The sequence below is a fragment of the Tachysurus vachellii genome, chromosome 8 (genome assembly GCF_030014155.1).
Source record: "Tachysurus vachellii isolate PV-2020 chromosome 8, HZAU_Pvac_v1, whole genome shotgun sequence".
NCBI classification, from domain to species: domain Eukaryota; kingdom Metazoa; phylum Chordata; class Actinopteri; order Siluriformes; family Bagridae; genus Tachysurus; species Tachysurus vachellii.
Genome location: NC_083467.1, coordinates 15,972,202 through 15,993,072, shown reverse-complemented (window position 1 = coordinate 15,993,072; position 20,871 = coordinate 15,972,202). Strand labels below are relative to the sequence as shown.

General features: G+C 37.4%; 2 protein-coding genes across 2 annotated transcripts; one reads left to right on the top strand and one right to left on the bottom strand.

The window, feature by feature from the left end:
• Positions 1–911: 911 nt before the first annotated feature.
• On the top strand, positions 912–13,880 carry gpr155a (G protein-coupled receptor 155a). Its single transcript, XM_060876549.1, has 16 exons — positions 912–1,151; positions 1,243–1,723; positions 2,444–2,843; positions 4,301–4,469; positions 4,775–4,930; positions 5,664–5,747; positions 6,759–6,879; positions 6,997–7,081; positions 7,515–7,605; positions 7,894–8,095; positions 8,249–8,341; positions 9,799–9,929; positions 11,039–11,134; positions 11,224–11,288; positions 11,383–11,520; positions 12,252–13,880. The coding sequence occupies exons 2-16, from the start codon at positions 1,294–1,296 to the stop codon at positions 12,463–12,465; spliced, it is 2,475 nt and encodes an 824-aa protein (XP_060732532.1). The 5' UTR covers positions 912–1,151; positions 1,243–1,293; the 3' UTR covers positions 12,466–13,880.
• On the bottom strand, positions 13,444–20,512 carry scrn3 (secernin 3). The gene is made up of 8 exons (XM_060876550.1): positions 20,226–20,512; positions 19,854–20,021; positions 18,644–18,825; positions 18,161–18,360; positions 17,421–17,633; positions 16,781–16,943; positions 15,146–15,326; positions 13,444–14,432 (listed from the first exon to the last, which is right to left on the bottom strand). Exons 2-8 carry the CDS (start codon positions 20,010–20,012, stop codon positions 14,271–14,273), a joined length of 1,260 nt encoding a protein of 419 aa, XP_060732533.1. The 5' UTR covers positions 20,013–20,021; positions 20,226–20,512; the 3' UTR covers positions 13,444–14,270.
• Positions 20,513–20,871: the final 359 nt, after the last annotated feature.

The window sequence follows — 20,871 nt, the reverse complement described above, 5'->3', positions numbered from 1 at the left end:
GGATTAGGTGATATCAAGAACAACCATACATAGCAGAACATTCTGTGCCAAGTGAATACAAGGCAATTATGGCATTTGGTTTGCACAGCATTAGAACCTGGGCACAAATTTGGAAACCAATTTGTGCGCAGTGTTTAATTTAGGCTGGAAGTGGCCCTGCTCTAAACTCTGCTCGTGATCTTTTGCATGACACAAAAATTTCATCGAGGTTGAGTTGCGGCTGCCAGATTCAGATGAACTCATCACCATACCTGCATAGCAATATGAGGCCAGATGATCTGGCAGGTGTGGGAAAGTACCAGAATAGTATACAGATAAGAGTATAAGGTTGTATAAGAATTATATTCCAGTATCACTCAGAAGAGTTCATTTTTTGAGCCTGGGTACTCTCTATTTTTCCAATTTCTTGCTCTCTTTGTGTAACTGTCTATTGCATAAACCTCTATGCAAATAAAATTGCATGGAATTGGATTAGATTTTGATGAAGAATAGCAGATGTTAGCTAGCTGTCACTATTCTAACAACAATATTAGTTACTAATTAATAAATCGGTAACATTTCAAAAAATAATCTAGTGTCTGGTACAGAAAATGGGCATTACCTCCTTTTTCAGTGCCTCTCTGCCCATAAGTCTAATTAGTAGCCAATTTTGTTCTAGAAATAGTGAGATTTTATTTATTTACTTATTTATTTATTTTTAAATACCATTTCAATGTATACATTATTACAGTATTTTAATAACTACACTAAAACTCTCTTTAAGAACTTCTCTGTTCAAAATCATACGGACTTTTACTGAAGCCCTCTACAAAATAAGGTTCCTCTGTATCTATTCTTAGCCCCGCCTTCCGTCAACTGTGATTGGCTAAAACGTTTGTCCAATGACTATCTAATAATCAAGCGCAGTCTGAAATGGATATATGTTGACAATCTGAGTTGCGCGGTCCTATAATAAATGTATCAAGTTTCCTTCTGACATGGAAATATTCTTGACATTAAAAACACGTGGATTTGAACGGTTTTTCAACGTGGGCGAAACTGGTTTAAACAGGACAGAAAGTATCTTGATCTCCTTGTGCTCTCCATGTGGGGCTACAGTGCTGTTCCAGGACCAGGAGACCTTGTAAGGTTCAACACTTCACTACAGCCAGGTAACAAAGTCTAAACGTCCTTAAACAATGACATAAAGTCTTGTTGGATAATTGGCTTTACATTTGTTTTACACTGGTTTTACATTTTTAGACTGGCTGAAACTTTAAGCTCCACATCTGAAGGCTTTGGATCACCAACAGGATGGATGTCCTTTCAAACTCTGTCTCCATGTCCAACCACGTACATGGTGAAGACGTCTCATCTGTCCCTCATCCTGCCATGTCTATCGATAAACTCTTGCCTGCTCTCCTTGAGTGCTTTGGTATCATACTATGTGGCTATGTTGCTGGACGGGCCAATATCATCACCTCCACCCAGGCCAAAGGTCTGGGGAACTTTGTATCTAAATTTGCCCTTCCAGCACTGCTGTTTAAGAACATGGTGCTGCTGGACTTAGGTGATGTCATCTGGCCGTTTCTTTGGAGCATCTTAGTGGCCAAAGTGACTGTGTTTTTTGTTGTTTGTGTACTGACCTTACTGGTTGCCAGTAAAGACAGCCGGTACTCCAAAGCTGGACTTTTCTCCATATTTGCCACCCAGAGTAATGACTTTGCCTTGGGATACCCTATAGGTAGGTCACTTTTTATTTTCCAATCAGAACTACATATTTTGTTGGGTTTTTATTTTAAAAAGCAAAGTAAATGGTCCTTTCATACAAGTTAAACATATTTATAAAACCTGATGGTTAAACGTGATGTTTCACGTGTGTGAGACTCATTCATTTTGTATGCACAATCTTAAATTTTCTATTTCGTATATTATCTTGATAATAGACTTAACTCCTTTTAACAATCAAACCAGCTTTCCACGTTCTTGCCAAGTTATGCAAAAGACATAAAGCCTACAAAAGTAAAAACACAAAGACATGATGTGGGCATTGTGTTCGTATGAAAGATCAACATCACACATTTTCACAAATCTAAAAAAAAGATATCAAATCTGAATCAGCATTTCAGACCAACATTATATCCAAGGTTATACTGTATATTACTAAATCCTTATTACTCATAGATTTCCACAGCTGTTTTGACCGGAGTGTTAGTGTTTACAACATACAGATCCAGCTAATCCCTGTGGTTGGTTTCTGGTTGATTTGTTGGATTGGTCTGTATTCAGTGACTTAAAGGCCATGTGGTTTCTGTACTTTTTAAAAAATTCCTTCAGTTTAAAGGTAATTTTCACTTAGATTAAAAAAAAAATGCAACTACAGTTCATTATGTGTATGTCATGATATTTTCAGTTTTCTTACTTCCTTCTCAATCTAATTGATGTGTAAACACTTCCTCCACAGTTGAAGCTCTATACAGAAACACCCATCCTGAGTATGTCCAGTATATCTACCTGGTGGCACCAGTCTCACTCATGGTGCTCAATCCTATCGGGTTTGCGTTTTGTGAGGTCCAGAAATGGAAACGCGACCAGCGTCAGCAGCAGAGTAAGCTTCATGTGGTTGGTGTGGTCTTTATTCACGTTCTCAAGAATCCCATTGTCTTCATGGTGATAATCGGGATTGTAGCACACTTTGCTATCGGCCCAAAGATCCCAGATTTCATGCAGGAGTTTGTGGATGGTTTGGCCAACTCTTTTGGAGGAGCAGCGCTGTTTTATCTGGGTCTGACCATGGTGGGGCAGCTGAAGAAACTAACCAGGTCTACTGTGGTGGCCCTCATACTGCTCATCACTGCCAAATTGTGAGTGTATATAGTGTTTAGGCCTAGTGGTATTGATACATTTTATGCCCAACATGTCATTTGGTTTTGGCTAGGACCCATAACAATTCCAACCTCTTTAAAAAAACAAAACAAAAACAAATAAGTGTAACCCTCAGGATAATTAATTGTCATGGATTACCTGTTTGTGTCTTGATTCCTCATGCTACGTTCACACCTACAGAGATTTTATTGCTGAGTCACCAGTCACTGTACTACAAAGTTCCTACTACCAGTTGCCATAGTAATAGTGTTTATCATTAAGTGGCCCAACTAGCATTTCAATTCAGTTTTCTTTTTGCTAAAATAAAACATTCTGGAGAGACAGAATTTGTAAATGACATTCAACATTGTGTGTGTGCATCACATCATATGAGAAGAAGGAGAAGCAGTGTCTAGTGTTTCCTACAGATCACATGTGCTCTACTGTCTTCATTCTCATTGGAAATTGCTCCACTATGTTGCTCCATATTTACATTATCAAAAGTCATATTGCTGGACATGCCCACATTCAGTAACTTACAAGCTGTTATTAGACATTAATGGCCTCTGGTTGCTTTGTTGCTGTGAGCTGCTGTATGTGTGAACACACCTTTACAATTATTATTATTAATCTTTTTATTTGGAGATTTCTAAACAGTGGGTTTAAGCGAGTTGAGGCTTGCATGAGAAATACAAACCTGTTCCTGTCCACATAGCATAATTTACGGATCTGTGTAATACTCCCACTGATCTGTGATTCAGGCTGAGGTTAATATTTAGAGCTCAGCAAAACCAATGACTAATAAATTGCAGGGTACTGAATTGCTCAGTTCCTATGAAGAAATAACATTAAAGCGGTTGATTTGTTGAGTATTTTTCAACCAAAACCAATTTTATTTATTATAATCTTCAAACCAAGTGTATGTTTATATAGTTCAAGCATTATTTAAATGTTTTCATTTGAGAAATTCATGTCAGTAATACGTCTGTTGACCCATTATTTGTACAGTCAGATGAGCTTTTCATATATTTTTTTAAATTATTGAAACATTATCAACAAATTCTCTGTGATGCTTCTAATTAATTAATTTAATTCTACAGTAGTTTTGCACAGTAGTCACACATTGGGTGTAGAGAATGAAGTAGGATTATAGTGTATGTCGTAAATCTACATTAAAATAGTCTACAGTATTAAGTAAGTTATAGATTATAAGTTATAGATGTTATACATTATGCAGAATAATTAAGAATTACACATTTATACACATTTACTTATCACTTGACCACTGTAGTATTTGAACTTTTCAACAGATAACCATGAGGATTGTGGTTTTAAGGATTTTATATAGATTTATACAGATTTTATATGGGATGTGTACAGATTAGTTTTGTAGAAATATATGATTTTCATGTAACAAAGAATGTGATATTTCATTGTGTGTGTGTGTGGCCCTTAGACTGGTGATGCCGCTGATTTGTAGAGGTATGGTGGAGGTTTTGGACAGAGGGAATATTAGCTCTCAAAACCAGAGCAGTCTGTCTAACTATGCTTTCCTCTATGGCGTTTTCCCCACTGCACCCAGTGTGGCCATTTATGCCAGTCACTACAGCATGGAGCTGCAGGTGGTAAGTGGTGCATTTGGTGCTTTACAAGACCAAAAGTGTGTAGCTGAGTCATGCTTTTTTCATATTACTGTCTGCTTTTAGGATAAAGTGGAGATAAATATAAAAGCTCTGGTCTGTACTAAATGACCAGGTAATGCATTTATGGCTAGGAAGGTAGGAGACATACATTAGGTTGGGGAACTTTAGGTCATGGTGCCATTTTTTCACATTGACTTATACCAAGTCTATAATAGTAATAACTTTAGTTGTGTGTGCTTTGGTGGTATCCAGTCATCTTTTGAATGCTCAGGACTCATTTTTTTTAGATGACATCAGGGATGGTGATCTGCACATTCCTCTCTGCTCCTATAATGTACGTGTCTGCGTGGCTGCTGACTATTCCCTGGATGGACCCAAAACTACTAGAATCAGCGCTACAGAACATTAGCTTTAACATCAGCATCGTCAGCCTTGTCGCTCTAGTGAGTAGTACAAAGTGCATACTGTTCCTTCTTTTGTTCCTTTCCTTTCTTTGTTGCTACTTCTAGTTCCTTTAACTCTTTTCAAGCCAAATTGACTTGCTTTGGTCTTGAGCCCTGTAGCACAGGGTAATAGTTTAGGATTATATTAAATCATGTTATGAACCAATTATGATAATTATAGGATATATAAATAACATTCGCCTGAGATAGGCACAGGCTCCCCGTGACCCGAGGTAGTTCGGATAAGCGGTAGAAGATGAATGAATGAATGAATGAATAAATAACATTGTCTATTCTACTTCATCAAACCATGTCATGTTAAACCATGTCTAATAGTATTATTAGAGGTAATCATGGATAAATCTATATAAATGCCCACTGTTTCTTTTGGACTGTGAATTTTGGATCATTTAAACTAGCTTTGCTGTGCAGCAGTGAAGAGAGTTTCTAATCCGGGGGGTTTTGTGTGCTCAACCACAGGGGGCCTGCATTTCCTTCCTCTTTATTCTATGTTCTAAAGTCTTTAACTCTGCACACAACCAGAAAACTTTTAAACCAAGTTTCGAGACCATCCGTGTTGATGGGTTGGTGTGATGTTTTGCATCCTTTTGAAACAGGATATAATGAGACCTGAGAAAAAAAAAAAAATAGAAACTGAAATATTTGCAATGTGTAATAAATGCGTACAGATGATGATTAGAGTAACCTGTGTGTGTGTGCGCGTGTGTTGCAGGTGTGGTGTATTGCTGTCAGTGTAATGAGTAAAAAGTTTTGCAGACGTCCTCATATCTTTACCATCAATCTGTTCATGGCTCAGGTGAGGCAATAAATAATCACGCTGACCTACTTAATCCGACCTTCTACTCTATTTGCAAATAGTTGTAGAGTTGACACAATGAGGTGAAATAGAATGTTATAGAAATTGTTTCAAAGGGTGGCCTATGAAAGATTTAAGGTTTAAAAGCATATTACAGCGCTTTTGTTTTTGTTGTCCTGAATTGTCAGAACAGAGATATTCAAAAAATAAATCACTTTTTTGCGTAATTTTTAGTGTTAGTTTTTACACTTTGTTCTAAACATGTTTAAGGTCAACATTTTTAAATTACACATTTATATCTCCTTCAAATGAAAACCTGACAAACCTGTTTTGCCAAAGTATTTTGGTTGATTCTCTAATAAACGGGCTATGTCCACAATGATGTTGTTTTTGTTTAAAACCGCATACTTTTCTCTTCGTTTTGTCCTTCCGTTCACAGTGAGACGGCATTTTGTGATGAAACCGGAGCTTTTTAAAAATGCTGTTCAAAGTGGATAAATTTGAAAATGCTGAAGAAGCGATTGTAGTCATGTGATGCAGTCATGTGACCATTTCAGACCATAATATTTATAAAATCTAATATCATAATATAATATTTGATCAATATTTTGGCGTATTTGTTTTGACACGTCTCCCGGTCGTTTTTGCAACTTTATACTCTTACTGTTATAAACTTTATAATCTTTATACTGTTACTGTCAGCAGTAACTCCACCTCACTGTCCACCTCACTCAAGACAGAGGTGGAAATCAAACCCCCAACTCCAGATATTATTCTATATTTCACAATAAATTGATTAAAAATCACTTGCCGTCATTACTATGATGACGTTTTGCGTTGAGATGTATATTTAGCATTTACTGAAGGAGTGTCAGCATCATAATGATATTCTAGTGGGATAAGAGGCACCAGGATGTTCTTTCCTGTAACAGCATGTTTCATCATGTTTTATTCCCTTACATAAGTGCTTATATTTATATGGTTTTGTGTTTGTTTTTGGATCACGTGCAGCTGGGGGTATGTGTAGGTATGGTTGCTTGGAAATTTGTGGTGGTTCAGGATAGCTTTGTTGGTCAGGTTTTGACCTTTACTCTACTCTACGGCTCACTCTACAGCACTTACCTTTGGCCAGGTGAGACAAAAATCATGCACACATATTCATTATACTCATTTAAGGAAGCACTATCATAACATTGTCTAAAATTTTCACATTGTGTGTAATAGTGTGTAATTTTCTCTGTTTTCTAAGGTCTGATAGCTCTCTCTCTCTTCCTGCTGAGGAGGGACGAGGAGCTAAATGTACAGCCTGGTGTTTTGATGCTAATTGGTTGGGGGTGAGTTTTATGTTTTTTTTTGTTTGTTTTTTTTACTTTTCAGTTGCTACTACTAGGGTTCACACAAGTTTGACTGTTATTGACACATAAAGAGCACATCTTGTTTATCATTAAAACGCATTATGTATGTATGTATATAACTGTATTATGTTTACTATTGTTCGATCAGTTAGAAATAGACATGACATTAATCTGAACACAAATCACCACAGCAACAGTGCTTCTGTTAGTGACTGCTTTAGCAACTACAACTCACAGACACCACACACACATGTATGCACATACAATCCTGTTCAGACTTTTTATTAAAGAACCCAGTAATTTACTATGGTGCAGTGTGTTTTGTTTAATGATTGGGTTTTGTGTGCTCCATTCCAAGTGCAGCAAACCTGCTTATGTACAGTATAAAGTGTTTTATGTCTCTCATTTACAGACTGCCAGGCGTAGCAATAAGTATCCTTCTCATGGTGGGAGAGAAGATGTCAGACACTATTGACTCTGCCTTCTTTTTCGGCCCAGCACAGGTAAAGGAGTTCACCTCAGATAATGCCATGATGTAAAAATGTTCCACAGGCAGAAGAGTATTAGGTTTGCACTAGCACAATTTGGAACATACTCTTTAAACTACCTTAAACTAATTCCAGATCTCAAGAGCTGCTGTGACTCCTCATTGTCTGAAGTGTAGTGAAATAAAATTCATTTCATTAAGTTCTTACAAGCTCCCCACAAAATTTGAACTGATTTACAAATTAAAAAATACATTTTTAAAAGCTTTAATTCCCAATCCTCTGTCTCTCATTTTGTGCATGTAGGTTGTATGTACAGTGGTCGTGTTGGGTGTAGGTATAGCTGTAGCCGGAATCTCCCTCATGCTGCTTAGCAGAGGTGCACAGGAATATCAAACTCTTGAGCATGGCCCACTAAATGCCACTGAAGAGGACCTCAGGACTGACACCAATGCACAAATACAGAGCAATGTTCAGCAGATCAACATAGAGGATGGTATTAGGAGAGGTAATACACTTACCATTACTAACATGTAACAGTCTGAATCACTAAATCACTGCAGATGAAGTGGTGATATTTTACATTTGGTAATTTACATGTACGTTCTGGTTTCGCTGCAAAAGTACTTCTTTATATATTTGTTGTTTTTTTTTCTTCCAGGGTGTCAGAATTGTGAGTGCAACCTTTCTTCAATTCAAGCAATATCTAATAATATTTGCAACAGCACTGTGATGGAAACACCTATACAGCCAGGTAAATGATCACTGCTTGTTTTCCTACCAGGGCTTGAAATGACTTTGTGGTGTGTGTTTCACTTGATTAATAGAGTTAGTTATTTCTATTTTATTTTGCAATGTTTTTGAATTTGGGAGCTGTTTGTTCCATCATGCAACTCCAGCTGTGTCACTGGCTCTGGCTGAGCTAAGATAAGCTTAGTCAAATTAGATACGTTTATATATCTGCCTAAACAGGCAAAAGAGTGCAATGAAGAGAAATTCCAAAGCTTTGTCGATACACCATTTTTCCTCACCTCAGTATAAGGCTATTCCCAGTGGCACATTCAGCGGGTGTCTGTGTAAAGCCTTACATATAGCCTTACAAATATAGCCCATTTCATATTTTATATGTTTACCGATTTAAGTCAAGCCAGGAAGTTTTATTGTTATTTCAACCATATATAGCTGATGCAATACATGGTGAAATGAAACAAGGTTTCTCCAGGTTCATAGTGCTACACAGAACAAAACAGAGCTACATAGAACAACACAGAGCTATGAACTTCGATTTGATCCACAGTGGCCGCTGCATGCTACTGCTACGCCGCCATCTTGGAAGTTGTTAATGCACTTATTTTAATATATTATTATCTCTACAGTTACAGCTCATTCGTGCTAGGGAGGATGCTTTGAACTGAGTCTAATAGTAAAGAGAATAAAACATATTAATAAAATGTGTTCTTTAAAGGTCTGTTAGATTAGATTAGTGGGGAAAAAGTTATTTTAATGATTAAAAGATTGGCTTAAATAAGATTGAATTTGTTTATTTTATTTTTTTTTTATTCTTTTTTTTTTTAACTAATCCTACATTTGTTTCCACCCATGGATTGACTAGAAATCTGACAAAAGGCCAATCAACATACAGTAGTCCAAAATGTGTGTTTGTATCTTTTAACATTGAAATCATATATTATCTATTTAGAATATTGAAGACATTTAACACTTTCAGAAGTCTCCAGTGTCAACATTTATTTTTAAAGTCAGAAGTGGATCTGATCCTTTAGGTTTTCCACCATGGGAAAGTCTTAGTATGGTGGATGTTGGGCTTTTTTTGTGTGTATTTTTAACATAACAAGCTCTTGACCTTTAAGAGAGAAACAAAGAAAAGCCAACACAAACATCCTCGTCGATGAGTAGGCTTCCCCCACCAGTACTTCTTGTTTCTAAATTATATGCCAGAAAAACTTTTAAAATATACTTAAAATAAAAAAGGCTGTTGAAGAAACAATGATTTCAGACATACTAAAGTTATCTATTGTATTTGGTTGTTACAGATGTATTTATGTATGATGATCATGGTGCTAACAAGCAGATCAGTTGTGTCCTCTAAAAGAACTATACTGTACTGTTTACACTGGAAAATATCATGTCACAAATGTGACACTAAGCATGTCTAGATATTGTTCCTCATCATGGATGTGACTCTGTTCACAGGTCATTGTGGGAGCTGCTGTGACTCCTCTCATTGTTTACTGGTAAAAGAGGAACAGAAGCAGCAGACTGCTGACAGACAGGTAGCCAGACATGTTCTCCTCTGTCTGCTACTCACAGTTAGCCTCCTGGCTGTAAGTATATATGACCTCTCTGCTGCACTTACGTAATGATTATTTTGCAAGAATTAATTACATCTTCGGGGGCACGGTGGCTTACTAGTTAGCACGATCGCCTCACACCTCCAGGGTTGTGGGTTCGATTCCCGCCACCGCCTTGTGTGTGTGGAGTTTGCATGTTCTCCCCCTGCCTCGGGGGTTTCCTCCGGGTACTCCGGTTTCCTCCCCCGGTCCAAAGACATGCATGGTAGGTTGATTGGCATCTCTGGAAAATTGTCCGTAGTGTGTAATTGTGTGAGTGAATGAGAGTGTGTGTGTGTGTGCCCTGCGATGGGTTGGCACTCCGTCCAGGGTGTATCCTGCCTTGACCCGAGGTAGTTCGGATAAGCGGTAGAAAATGAGTGAGAATTACATATTCAGCTAAATGGTGGTTAACTGTGTTATTGTAGAGCTTTTGCTTTGCAATAGACAGTCAGGTGGAGACTTGGATGTAGTGGATTTAAAAAGAGTGAGATGGGAAATTAGAGGAAGTTAATTAGGAGAAAGGTGAAGTTTCAGTCTTTAACCCAAACTTCAATTATTTCATTACCTTTGATATAATTTCATAATTACTTTCACATTCATTTAATTTTCAATTTAAGTACCGGGACCTCAGGGGTTTCTTGCTGATTTGTTTGATTTATTTTGTAGGGAAAAAATGTAGCGGAATGTTGAAGAAAACAGTCTGTTTCTTTTTGGAAAGTTCCAAGTGCTATGAAGTGTATTGTACAATAAACATTAGACATTACTCACATGAAATAACAGGCCCTAGTGTAAAATTTGGGCTATTCTGATTCATTATTGATTCATTATTGATTATCCTGAATGCTAAATCAGTAGCATGTCCATTTATTTATATGTAAATACACATGTGAGTACAGTGTCTGTCTGTGTGTCTGTCTGTGTGTGTCTGTCTGTGTGTGTCTGTCTCTGTGTGTGTCTGTCTCTGTGTGTGTCTGTCTCTGTGTGTGTCTGTCTCTGTGTGTGTCTGTCTCTGTGTGTGTCTGTCTCTGTGTGTGTCTGTCTCTGTGTGTCTGTCTCTGTGTGTCTGTCTCTGTGTGGGTGTCTCTGTGTGTGTGTGTTAGAATATCTCCAGCTACCTCTGGTGGCTCTTCAGTCCAGTTCCAGGCAGACTCTACTTAGAGCTGCAGTTCTTCTGTGCTGTGATCAACTTTGGCCAGGTAAGGATCTCTGCTTTCAGCCTTTCATCAACATTTTAGCTATCCATAGTGACTTGACTGTTAACCTAATCAGCCTCTCTCACCCATAGGGTTTTATATCATTTGCCATTTTTGGTCTTGACAAACATTTAATCCTTATACCATTTAAAAAGAGGTATGTATATCCACATTGGTGAGATATCTTTTAATAGCACTTAACGTTCAGTGTTGCTTATGTTAGTTATGTGTACTATGTTTTATGTATTTAGATTAGCACGTCTAATGCAGACACAGGGACAGGAAGCAGAAGGTTCTTCTAGTGTATCTGAGGAGATCAAGCTCACCTGTAGTCAGTTTCTCAAGTACCATAAAGAACAATGTGCCCAGGATATTGTCCAGAAAAAGAGGTAGGTATTCATTGGGAGACCGCTAACTCCCAAAAGTTGTTCAACTTTCTTACTAGTACTGTTAAATTCTCAAATCTGATTGGTCAGACTGTTTATAGCTTTATTTTCTATAACATAACAGCTTATAAAATGTTGCATAACAACAAAAAATTTCTACTTGTTGATCTGATTAGACAGTTTTCTGTAAACTGATGTTATTTACTTTCATACACAGTCTCTCTGTTGAAGTTAGTTTCTGTGAGATTGTAACAAAAGTTGTGTAGTTTTTTTTCCCTAAAGATCAAGCAAATAAGGTTGAATGGATATTTTTAAAGGTGCAAATACACGTGATACTATACAAGTGATAGCAGAACTTGTCTTGTAAATGGCATTTAAATGACCTTAAATATAACCATAACATTTTGCAAAATCTGATGTTTACTCAAATCAAGAACTGTGCCCTTTGGCAAATTGCTGTTGTATAAGAGGAATGAAACAAGAAAGAAGTGAATTGTCTTCAGGGTGATAAGTCAGCAGAAAAGCATTGACATGCACCAAAGTGTTTTTATTCCTCACGTAACAAAGGAATCACCTTTGTTTTTTTTTCTGACACATTGGATTTTCATGTTATTATTTTGTATCTATGGTGCAAATTCTGTTTCCTCATTTTGAGTTTCTGTTCTGCATTTTGCAGTGAATAGCAGATTGTTTTGAATCATTCTATTTTAATGTGTGTGTGTGTTGCTGTGCAGGTGTGGGGAGCACAGTGTAGCGCACACATTTCTTGGCAGTGAAATGGTGCTGTGGCTGCAGACTGTTGGATTGGCCAGTGACCAGGGGGAGGCGCTGCTCTATGGCACCCGCCTGCTGGAAGGTGGAGTCATTCACCATATCACTCATGATTACGATTTCCAAGATGACAACCTGCATTACTGTTTCACAGACGTCTGTGTGGTCCATCACTGAAGCAAGATGAACGTTGTGTAGTGTGATTTATGGCTTGGTGTGTATTACACTTGGTGTAAACTGACTTGTTTACAGGAAGAAAAGGGAAGCAATTAACTCTGTGCTGCTTTGACAAGTGAACTATATTTACATAATGTGTCAAGTTGTACTACGGTACAGTGCACTGAATAGTTCAAATGTAAGACCCTCAGCTTAAAGAAATGTTATGTTATAAAGCATGTTATGTTATATAGCATGTCCTGCTACAAGTCTTCTAACAGATATTCTAATGTCATAACAGACATTTTTCTTGGAAAATGTAAGTATGTTTAGTAGCATATGATTGCTGACCACTTTAATAGGAACACCAGTACAACTGCACATCCATAAGATTGTGAACATGCAGTTCTTCATTTAATTTTCACACATCAGAATGGAGAAAAAGTGTGATCTTTGCTGTGACATGGCTGTCTGTGCTAGATAGGCTGGTGTGAATATTTCAGAAACTGATGATCTCATACAGAACATCCTTGAAAGTTGGGCAAGCAAATCCATACTGTATGCTACAGGCTGAAACGTTTGAGAGTGATTTAAAAGAGAATGACCAGAAGTGCCTGAGCTGACAGGAAATTACTAGCAAGACTTGAAAAAGACCAGGTGACACCTCCTGTCAATATCTTAAACACTCCAGTGTGTCCAGTACGTAACGTGGTGCTCTGCTGTTGTAGCCTGTCCACCTCTGCATTTTGAACCATTCTGTGAACTCGAGATGGTTGTGTGTGAACATTCCATCAGTTGTTTCTGTAATACTCAAAACAGCCTTTCTTGCATTAACAACCACAATTTTTGGTGTGAACATTAACTGAAGCTCTTGACCATAAAGGTCAATGCATGTGTTGCATTGCTCTGCTGCCACATGACTGGTTGATTAGATAACTATGGAGGTTCTCCTAATAAAGTACACTAGAGTTCTTCCACAAAGATCAATACAAAAACATGTTTCTGTAAAAACACTCAGGGGGAAAAGTTTATTTGTACCATTCATTATTCTTTATGATTCATAGGTTAGGATTCCAATTATATTGCCATTGTCAAGTTACATTGTCCCATTACAGTGTTCAAAAGACATTCAACATCACTAATACATGTAACACATTGTACGAGTGTGCCATAGCAGTACATGTCCTGTTAAGGATGTAATGATCAATTGATGTGTTTCCTCTGAAGCCTGAGGAAATGGGGCTGTTGTATTTTTTTGTGTGTACCGTTTAATATAAGCCACCTCAAAACCTAAGCATTAATTGAAACCTGGCAGTATCTGATGTTAACAGACTATTTTTGGTACTTTATTTATTAGAGGTACAGTTGTTTATTCTTACATTGCACAGCCTTACTATTTCATTTGGGTATCAAATAAACCATTTTTTCAAAGTGCACTTTTTTTTGTATAAATTATGTATGCAATTTATAGCGGGGGTAAAAAAAACCCACAACATAACCACCACTTAAACCTCATCTATTTATCTATAAAGCAAAATTACCTATACAAATTTTTTGTTAAAATTACTCATATAGTATGTGTAAGTTGTTGATCTGTAGGTCTGACGGAAAAACTGCTATCACTTTTTAAGATATTTATACCTGTATTTAATTCTCATCATGCTATATTGCTATTGCCAGAGCAATTTTACACAAAGGAATGGCTATATACTGAACAAAGTGCAATCTAAGTGCATTTGAATTACGTGCAGTTAACTATATTTCTGTTCATCAACAGTTAATTGCTTTATTTCTATAATAAGATCTAAGAGTCTCTCCGGGCTGTTTCAGGCTTTGTTGTAAACACTCAGCTCTTCCTCAACTGTATTTGAGAAGAGATGAACCAACAGAGTCGAGTCCTCCACACCTGCTGTTAAGTATTGCTCCATTTCTGCCAGTTTTTGCTTCTCCAGCTCTTGCATGTTCTGCATGATCCTCTGACCTTTCTCCTGTTTAAACAAGGAAGAGAGAAGGCTTTGGTTGTGTAGTAATGCAGAAAGCAACCGGTAAGGGCAGGGTGCAATGAATCGGAGTAAACTGGATTTTCTTTGCTTTTGTTCTGGTTTCTTACATTTAATGGCTATCATATCTTTCAAATCAAACTAAAAACCATTAAGCAACAGTTTAAATGTGGGAATATTACACTCACAAAATAGTCCTATGTATGTTTTGTATCTTTACTGAAATTAGATACAGTAATACCTCGAGATACGAGTTTAATTCGTTCCGTGACCTTGCTCGTATCTCAATTACACTAACCGAGTGAGATGTGGGAAGCTGAGGCGGGGGAAACAGAGCACACGTTGTTGTTGTGGGTCTTTGTTCGGCGGCTTTGGCTCGGATGCTCAAAAATTTGTTCCTATCTCAAGGCAAAAATTTGGTCGAATCACAGCTCGTATATCAAAAAATTTGCATGTCAATGCACTTGTATCTCGAGGTATCACTGTACTATTCATTTATTTGTTTCACATATTTGTGTTCATTTGTATAACAGCAGGATGTTTCATTGTGTGCTACAACTGCCATATGGTTTTCAAAGAAATATTATAACACAATCATTAACTGATCTTAATTGCATTTATGGAGTGCTGTCATATGTTTGCTTATTTTTCCTCAGTTGTTTATAGCAGATAGTGAAAAGTTTTTATGTGTAATAACTTACCCTTGTGCTGTCTATTATAGCAGCCACCACCTCATGCTTTATGAATAGGGGGTGTTTACGGTTGGGTTTGGTCTGAAAACGAGGTTTCTTCTTCACTGGATCGTCCTCTCCAAAACACGGAGAACATGTATGATTCAGTGGTTTTATGTCTGCTACAAAGATAAACGGTTTGAAAATGGACCTGAACAAGAAAAAAAACAACAAATTGGATTCGTTTGTCATGTTATTAAAAAAAGTGTTTGTACAGAATCTTTATGTATACATTCACCATTCACTAATAGGAACACGGACGCACACTGCACATTTATGATGTTATATAATCATCCAATCATGGAGCAGCGATACATCTGATCTTTTTCCAGTCTTCAACTGTCCTGTTTTGTTGAGTCTGTTGTTGTATTTTGTACCTCCTCCAGCTCAAGGTTTGATGTTTTGGGAATACTTAAATGCTTTTCTGCATAGTGAATATCTGAGTTGTTATATCCTTCCACACAGCTTCCACCCAATCTGACATTTTTTTTATCTGAACTCTCATATCAACAAGGTGTTTCCACCCAGAGAAATGTCACTCATTTAATGTTTTTCACAATATTCTGCAAAAACTCTACAGATGTGTGTGAAAAGAGTCAGCAGATCTGGCAACCAAAAGCATGCCATGGTTAATGTCACTCCCCACTCTGATGTTTGATGTGATGTGATGTTAGATGTTTACTTTCAGTCCTTAGCTCTGTGTTGTTCTATGTAGCTCTGTCTTGTCTTTTGTAGCTCTGTGTTGTTCTACGTAGCACCGTGGTCCTGAAGGAACATTTGTTTCATTTCACTATGTACTGCGTCAGATATATATGGTTGAATAAAAGTGGCTCCAGCAATAGAAGCTCTTGAGCTGTATGTGCATGATTTTATGCATTGTGCTGCTGCCACATGATTGGTTAATTGGACAAATGCATAAACGTGGAGGTGGATAATAGTGTTCCCTGTGAGGCCTTCAATAAAAAGGTGCAAGCCTTTCCAAATCATGTCTAAATCAATTTAATTTACTACAGGTAGACTCCAATCAAGCTGTAGAAACATCTCAGTAATGATCAAGAGAAATGGGAGGCACCTGAGCTAAATATCAAGCATTGTTGCTAAGGGTCTGAATACTTATGTACATGTGATATTTCAGTTTTTCCATGTTCATACATTTGCACACATTTTTAGAATTAGTTTCCACTTATTATGGGGTACTGAGTGCAGATTAATGAGAAAAAAATAAATTTGAGCAATTGTAGAATCGGCCTGCTATATAACAAAATTGCAAAAAGTGAACTGAATGCACTATATTTCATAAATAAAATACTTCTAGATGTTTTCGAAGTGTTCTTACTCACTTGAAAGCCACTTGGTTAAAGACTATTTTTTTTAAGTAAGTAAATTTAAGTAAAAATCAACACTAACAGCACCGACAAAGACGTCTCCAGCTCCTAGTGTTGTCCTTATAACTAATCTGTTGTTTTAACTTAAAATATCACATGAAACATGAAGGCCGCTATTGAATATTACTATTTGAATCAATTCCAGAAATCATTGTTTGGTTAAAAGGACAAATCCATATAAATCAAAATACAAATAAAGGCAGCAGTGCTATAAGTGTACCTTTCTGGGTCAGGAGTTGCAGTGAAATAGTGAACCCCAGGCAGCGACTGGTCCTTAGGCAGCACAGATACCATACTTCCTGTTGTCATGAACATGCCTTCCATATTAATACCACTCTCTTTATCTCTCAGTATATTCATCATGGCTTCAGCTGTGATATGGCCTGTAAGTGTGGCACATTACAGTTATTAACATAAAATTCACTCCCATCCACTCTGTGTAGATAAAATCCTATTATGCTATAGTACACATATACAATTCTTTCTTTTGATAATATTTATAAAGTCCTGAAATGTAAAAGAGTAAATCACATTTAGTTTGTCTTTAAAGCCGGGATATGAAGCTGGCATCCAGATCTTGTGCATTCATTCATTTATTATTTATATTACTTATGTGTGCTGATGATTGGATAGTAAGTGCTGATCAATTTTTATTACAGCAGCTCTGGAAGTAGTCCTGGCTGTAAGGCTGGCTTATTGTATTGTAAATCACTGGTTTATATTAATGTGCTCATTTGATTCTTAAATTTTTTTTTAACAATGACATATTTCTGTACCATAAGATCCCAGTCTATTATTAATCAATTTCCTGTAATATTACACCCCATCATGTTTTATTCCTTACTTAACCTATCAATCACCATTGCTTTTCTCCAGCAGTTTGCGTCCCTCACAGAAGCGCCCGCCAGCAGCCTCTATGCGTGCTGTATTCATAAAGGAGTAAACCTCTGCAAAGTTGAATGCCTTTTTGCCGTCCCACCAGCCTTGCTCTTGTGCGTACTCCCGCATGTTCGGGTGCTCCTTGTCGATTTTTGTAGTGATGGAGTACTGATTAGAAATATTACGATATCCACCTGGAAAAAAAAAAACAATACATAGATTTTTAGAATATGCCAGGAGATTCTGTAGCATTTCTACACTGTTTGACCAAACCATCAAGCCTGTAATGCCGGAACAGATTTGAGTCCCTTATATCCAGTGATAGGAAACTGTTTATGTTACAGAATACAAGGACATCTTGTACAAGGTTATGCTTACATCTTTGTGCCAATAATCTGGGGAAAAACTATATATTTGAGTGTCATGTTTGGACATCCACAAACCTTTGGCCATACAGTGTAACCCTTGTCTTGATATAGTAAGCTGTAGATTAGATTATTTTTGGAGACTAATTAAAACATTGAAGGAGAAACAACACAAATCTTGGCCTGTTAGTAAACCTCACTACACCACCTATTTGAACATCAGATTACTGTTTTCTGATTTATGAGTTCAGTCAGGTTTGTTAGAGCATAAAATACCTGAGTTTTAAATTTGGATATTAAAGAAAAGTCTGCTAACCTGGTCATTTAAAATAATAAACAAATATATTTTTATTTACTCTCTACTCTCTCTGCAGCCCAGTATTTCCCGGAGGTTTCCAGCACCCAGGCCTCATTCCGGTCACATATGAGGAAGCTGTTATGGTATGTGAATGTGCATTCATCTTCCATACAGTTGCCACCCTGTCCGTATTTCTCCAGAAGCTCCACTATCACATTCAGAGCCTTCTCCGCACTGTCCGCTCTCTCCAGAGCCAATCTAAAACCAGAACAGACCACATATATCAGCTGTGGACTGAATCATGTGTTAAATTAATGAAAAAAGGTTACCTTAAAGAAATGATCACTGCCAAAAAGCAGAAAGGATGTCTAATATTTGATTTGAATATAAATACAAACATCTGAGATTGTATACCAATGCCTGTACTCTTCAGCTGATTATTATGTTATGGTTCTGTTTATTCTGTGTATTCTTTTAAATCCTCCAGGTATGTTTGATATTACACTCATAAAAACACTTATATGTCACATCTGATGATTACCTCACCAGATCCATGCCCAGTAAAGCTTCCTCAGTGTCAGCGCTTTCTCGCCCCCACACAGCCTCATTTCCGATGCAGACCTGGTGTTCATTGGCTCCCATTTCAGCTCCCCAGAGCCATGCTGGTCTGCTTAACACTACAGCATGAGTATGGGCCGCCTGCTCTATATCGATGTATGTGCACTGTCCAGTTGTAAATAAAAAGATGACAGAGAAACAAAATTTTATCAGTAAAAACCTGCCTTCATTTGCAATAATGTCCCATCACCTATAATGCCTTTAAGCTTGTAACACTAAACCAATTTCAACAATATTTTTATGCTGCACTATTGTTTATTTTGATGTCAATGTGATTGCTTGGGTCTATAATGGAATAAAAGTGAAATGATCAATGAAAGATTGTTATCTTTATGCCATTCTTTATGCTTTATGCGATTGAAAAGAGATATTTTCCTTAATAATGTATGCATTAAATGTTTATTATGGTAGTTAAAGGAGCCCTTCCACACAAGACCGTTTTTACTTGGATTTTTTGATATGTGTTAGGTCCATATGTGTTTGTGTTGTGTCGGGAATGTGAAAACGAACTGCTACCTCCCCTGTCAGTTCTATCCACATAAAAGAAATAAGCGGAGAAATCAGGTCAGTTAGAAAAGCTGCTCAGAGTGACGTAGAAATGATCGAGCTCATTATTATTCATGAGTTCTCCCACTTGAGACCGCGCCCCCAGAATTCGTGTAGCTCAGTGAGTTTCCTATACAGCAAGGATGGCTGAACGTCAACGGGCTTGTGAAGAAGCCATTCTGCCGCAATTCAAGGTGACTGTAAACAAATTTCCTCTAGCCTAGGCTACTTATTGCGCTGGGTGAATGAATAGTCATGCTCTCATATCCTAGCGGTTAGCCAATCGGAGCCAAGCAGCATAGCTCATTTGAATATTCATGAGAACTGGTCTTCCTGCAGGCTTTCTATACCACACTAGAATGGCTTGAAACAAGGTAACCAAGGCATTTTTTCCACAAAAAATGTTACAGAGTCCATGGTAAACGTCAGATATTACCACAAAAGTAATGAAATACGTGTGGCAGGGCATCTTTAATAGTGGACTTTGGTAATAATGGATCATTATAATTAATTAAATAGTATTTTAGTTAATTCATTCATTAATTAATTAGTGATTAGGAAATCAAATAAATGATTAATTGTGGCACCTGGACGTTTTCCCCTGGACCGTAGTCTTTGGAGGGGAAGTACACCACTTCTTGCACCTCATCACAGGGTCTGTCCGAGTTCTTGCCAAAGATGACGCGCTGTCCCTCTGAGGATGGAGGTAAAGCCACGAACGTGTCGCAGGAGGATGGCGTCATCATTCTGCGCGTCTGATATAAATCAACAAGACTCAAGTTGACGTTTTATTCGCGTGAAGTAATATTCATGCATGGAATTATTCACTCATTCAAGTTCTTCAATGCTCTTGTATACTCTTAATTAATCTTAGCTAAATATCTGAGTTATGTCTATACAAGACACGAAATCGGAGAATGAGATGGAAAAGTGTCAATAACGTGTAAATAAACACTCACCTGGATCAAATAATGTGTCAATATACGGTGCAGAAATTAGTTACTGTGGAAGAGGGAGTAAACGTTGCTCTTTTGGAAGAATCGTTTATATAATGACTACTACATTTTCTAACACAATCACTCAGTAATCCCGAAAGTCGACGTTAGCTAATAATCCGATTCTGAATCATTTGGATTTCCTACCAGCATATAAACAGATTTCGATCTGCTTCTGTGTTTGGAATAGGGATTTGCGAAACGATTCACGAATTACTATAAGTTACCGCACACGTATCCTGGAAGTAAAATAGAAATTCCGGTTCTTTTCAGTGAGTCGGTTTATTTGACTCAGAGTCGTTTCCTTCCTAACTATGATTCAATGAATGTTACTCTGTATTCTAATTAACGCATATGTCCAGAGTGAGGATGGCTCAGAAAATCACTCTGAATCCCTCACATCCAAGTCATGCACTTTTTGAGCTTTTATCATCTCTCCAGCACCACAGAGCCCCAAATCCCAGCACATCAGGCACAAGAACAGTTTCTTACCCCAGACAACCAGCCAAATGTTCCCCACAATAACAATGTGCAATAATCTTATATTTATTTGTTACCACCGCCATACTAGTACATCCCTGCATCTCATTCTATTCTATTTTATTATATT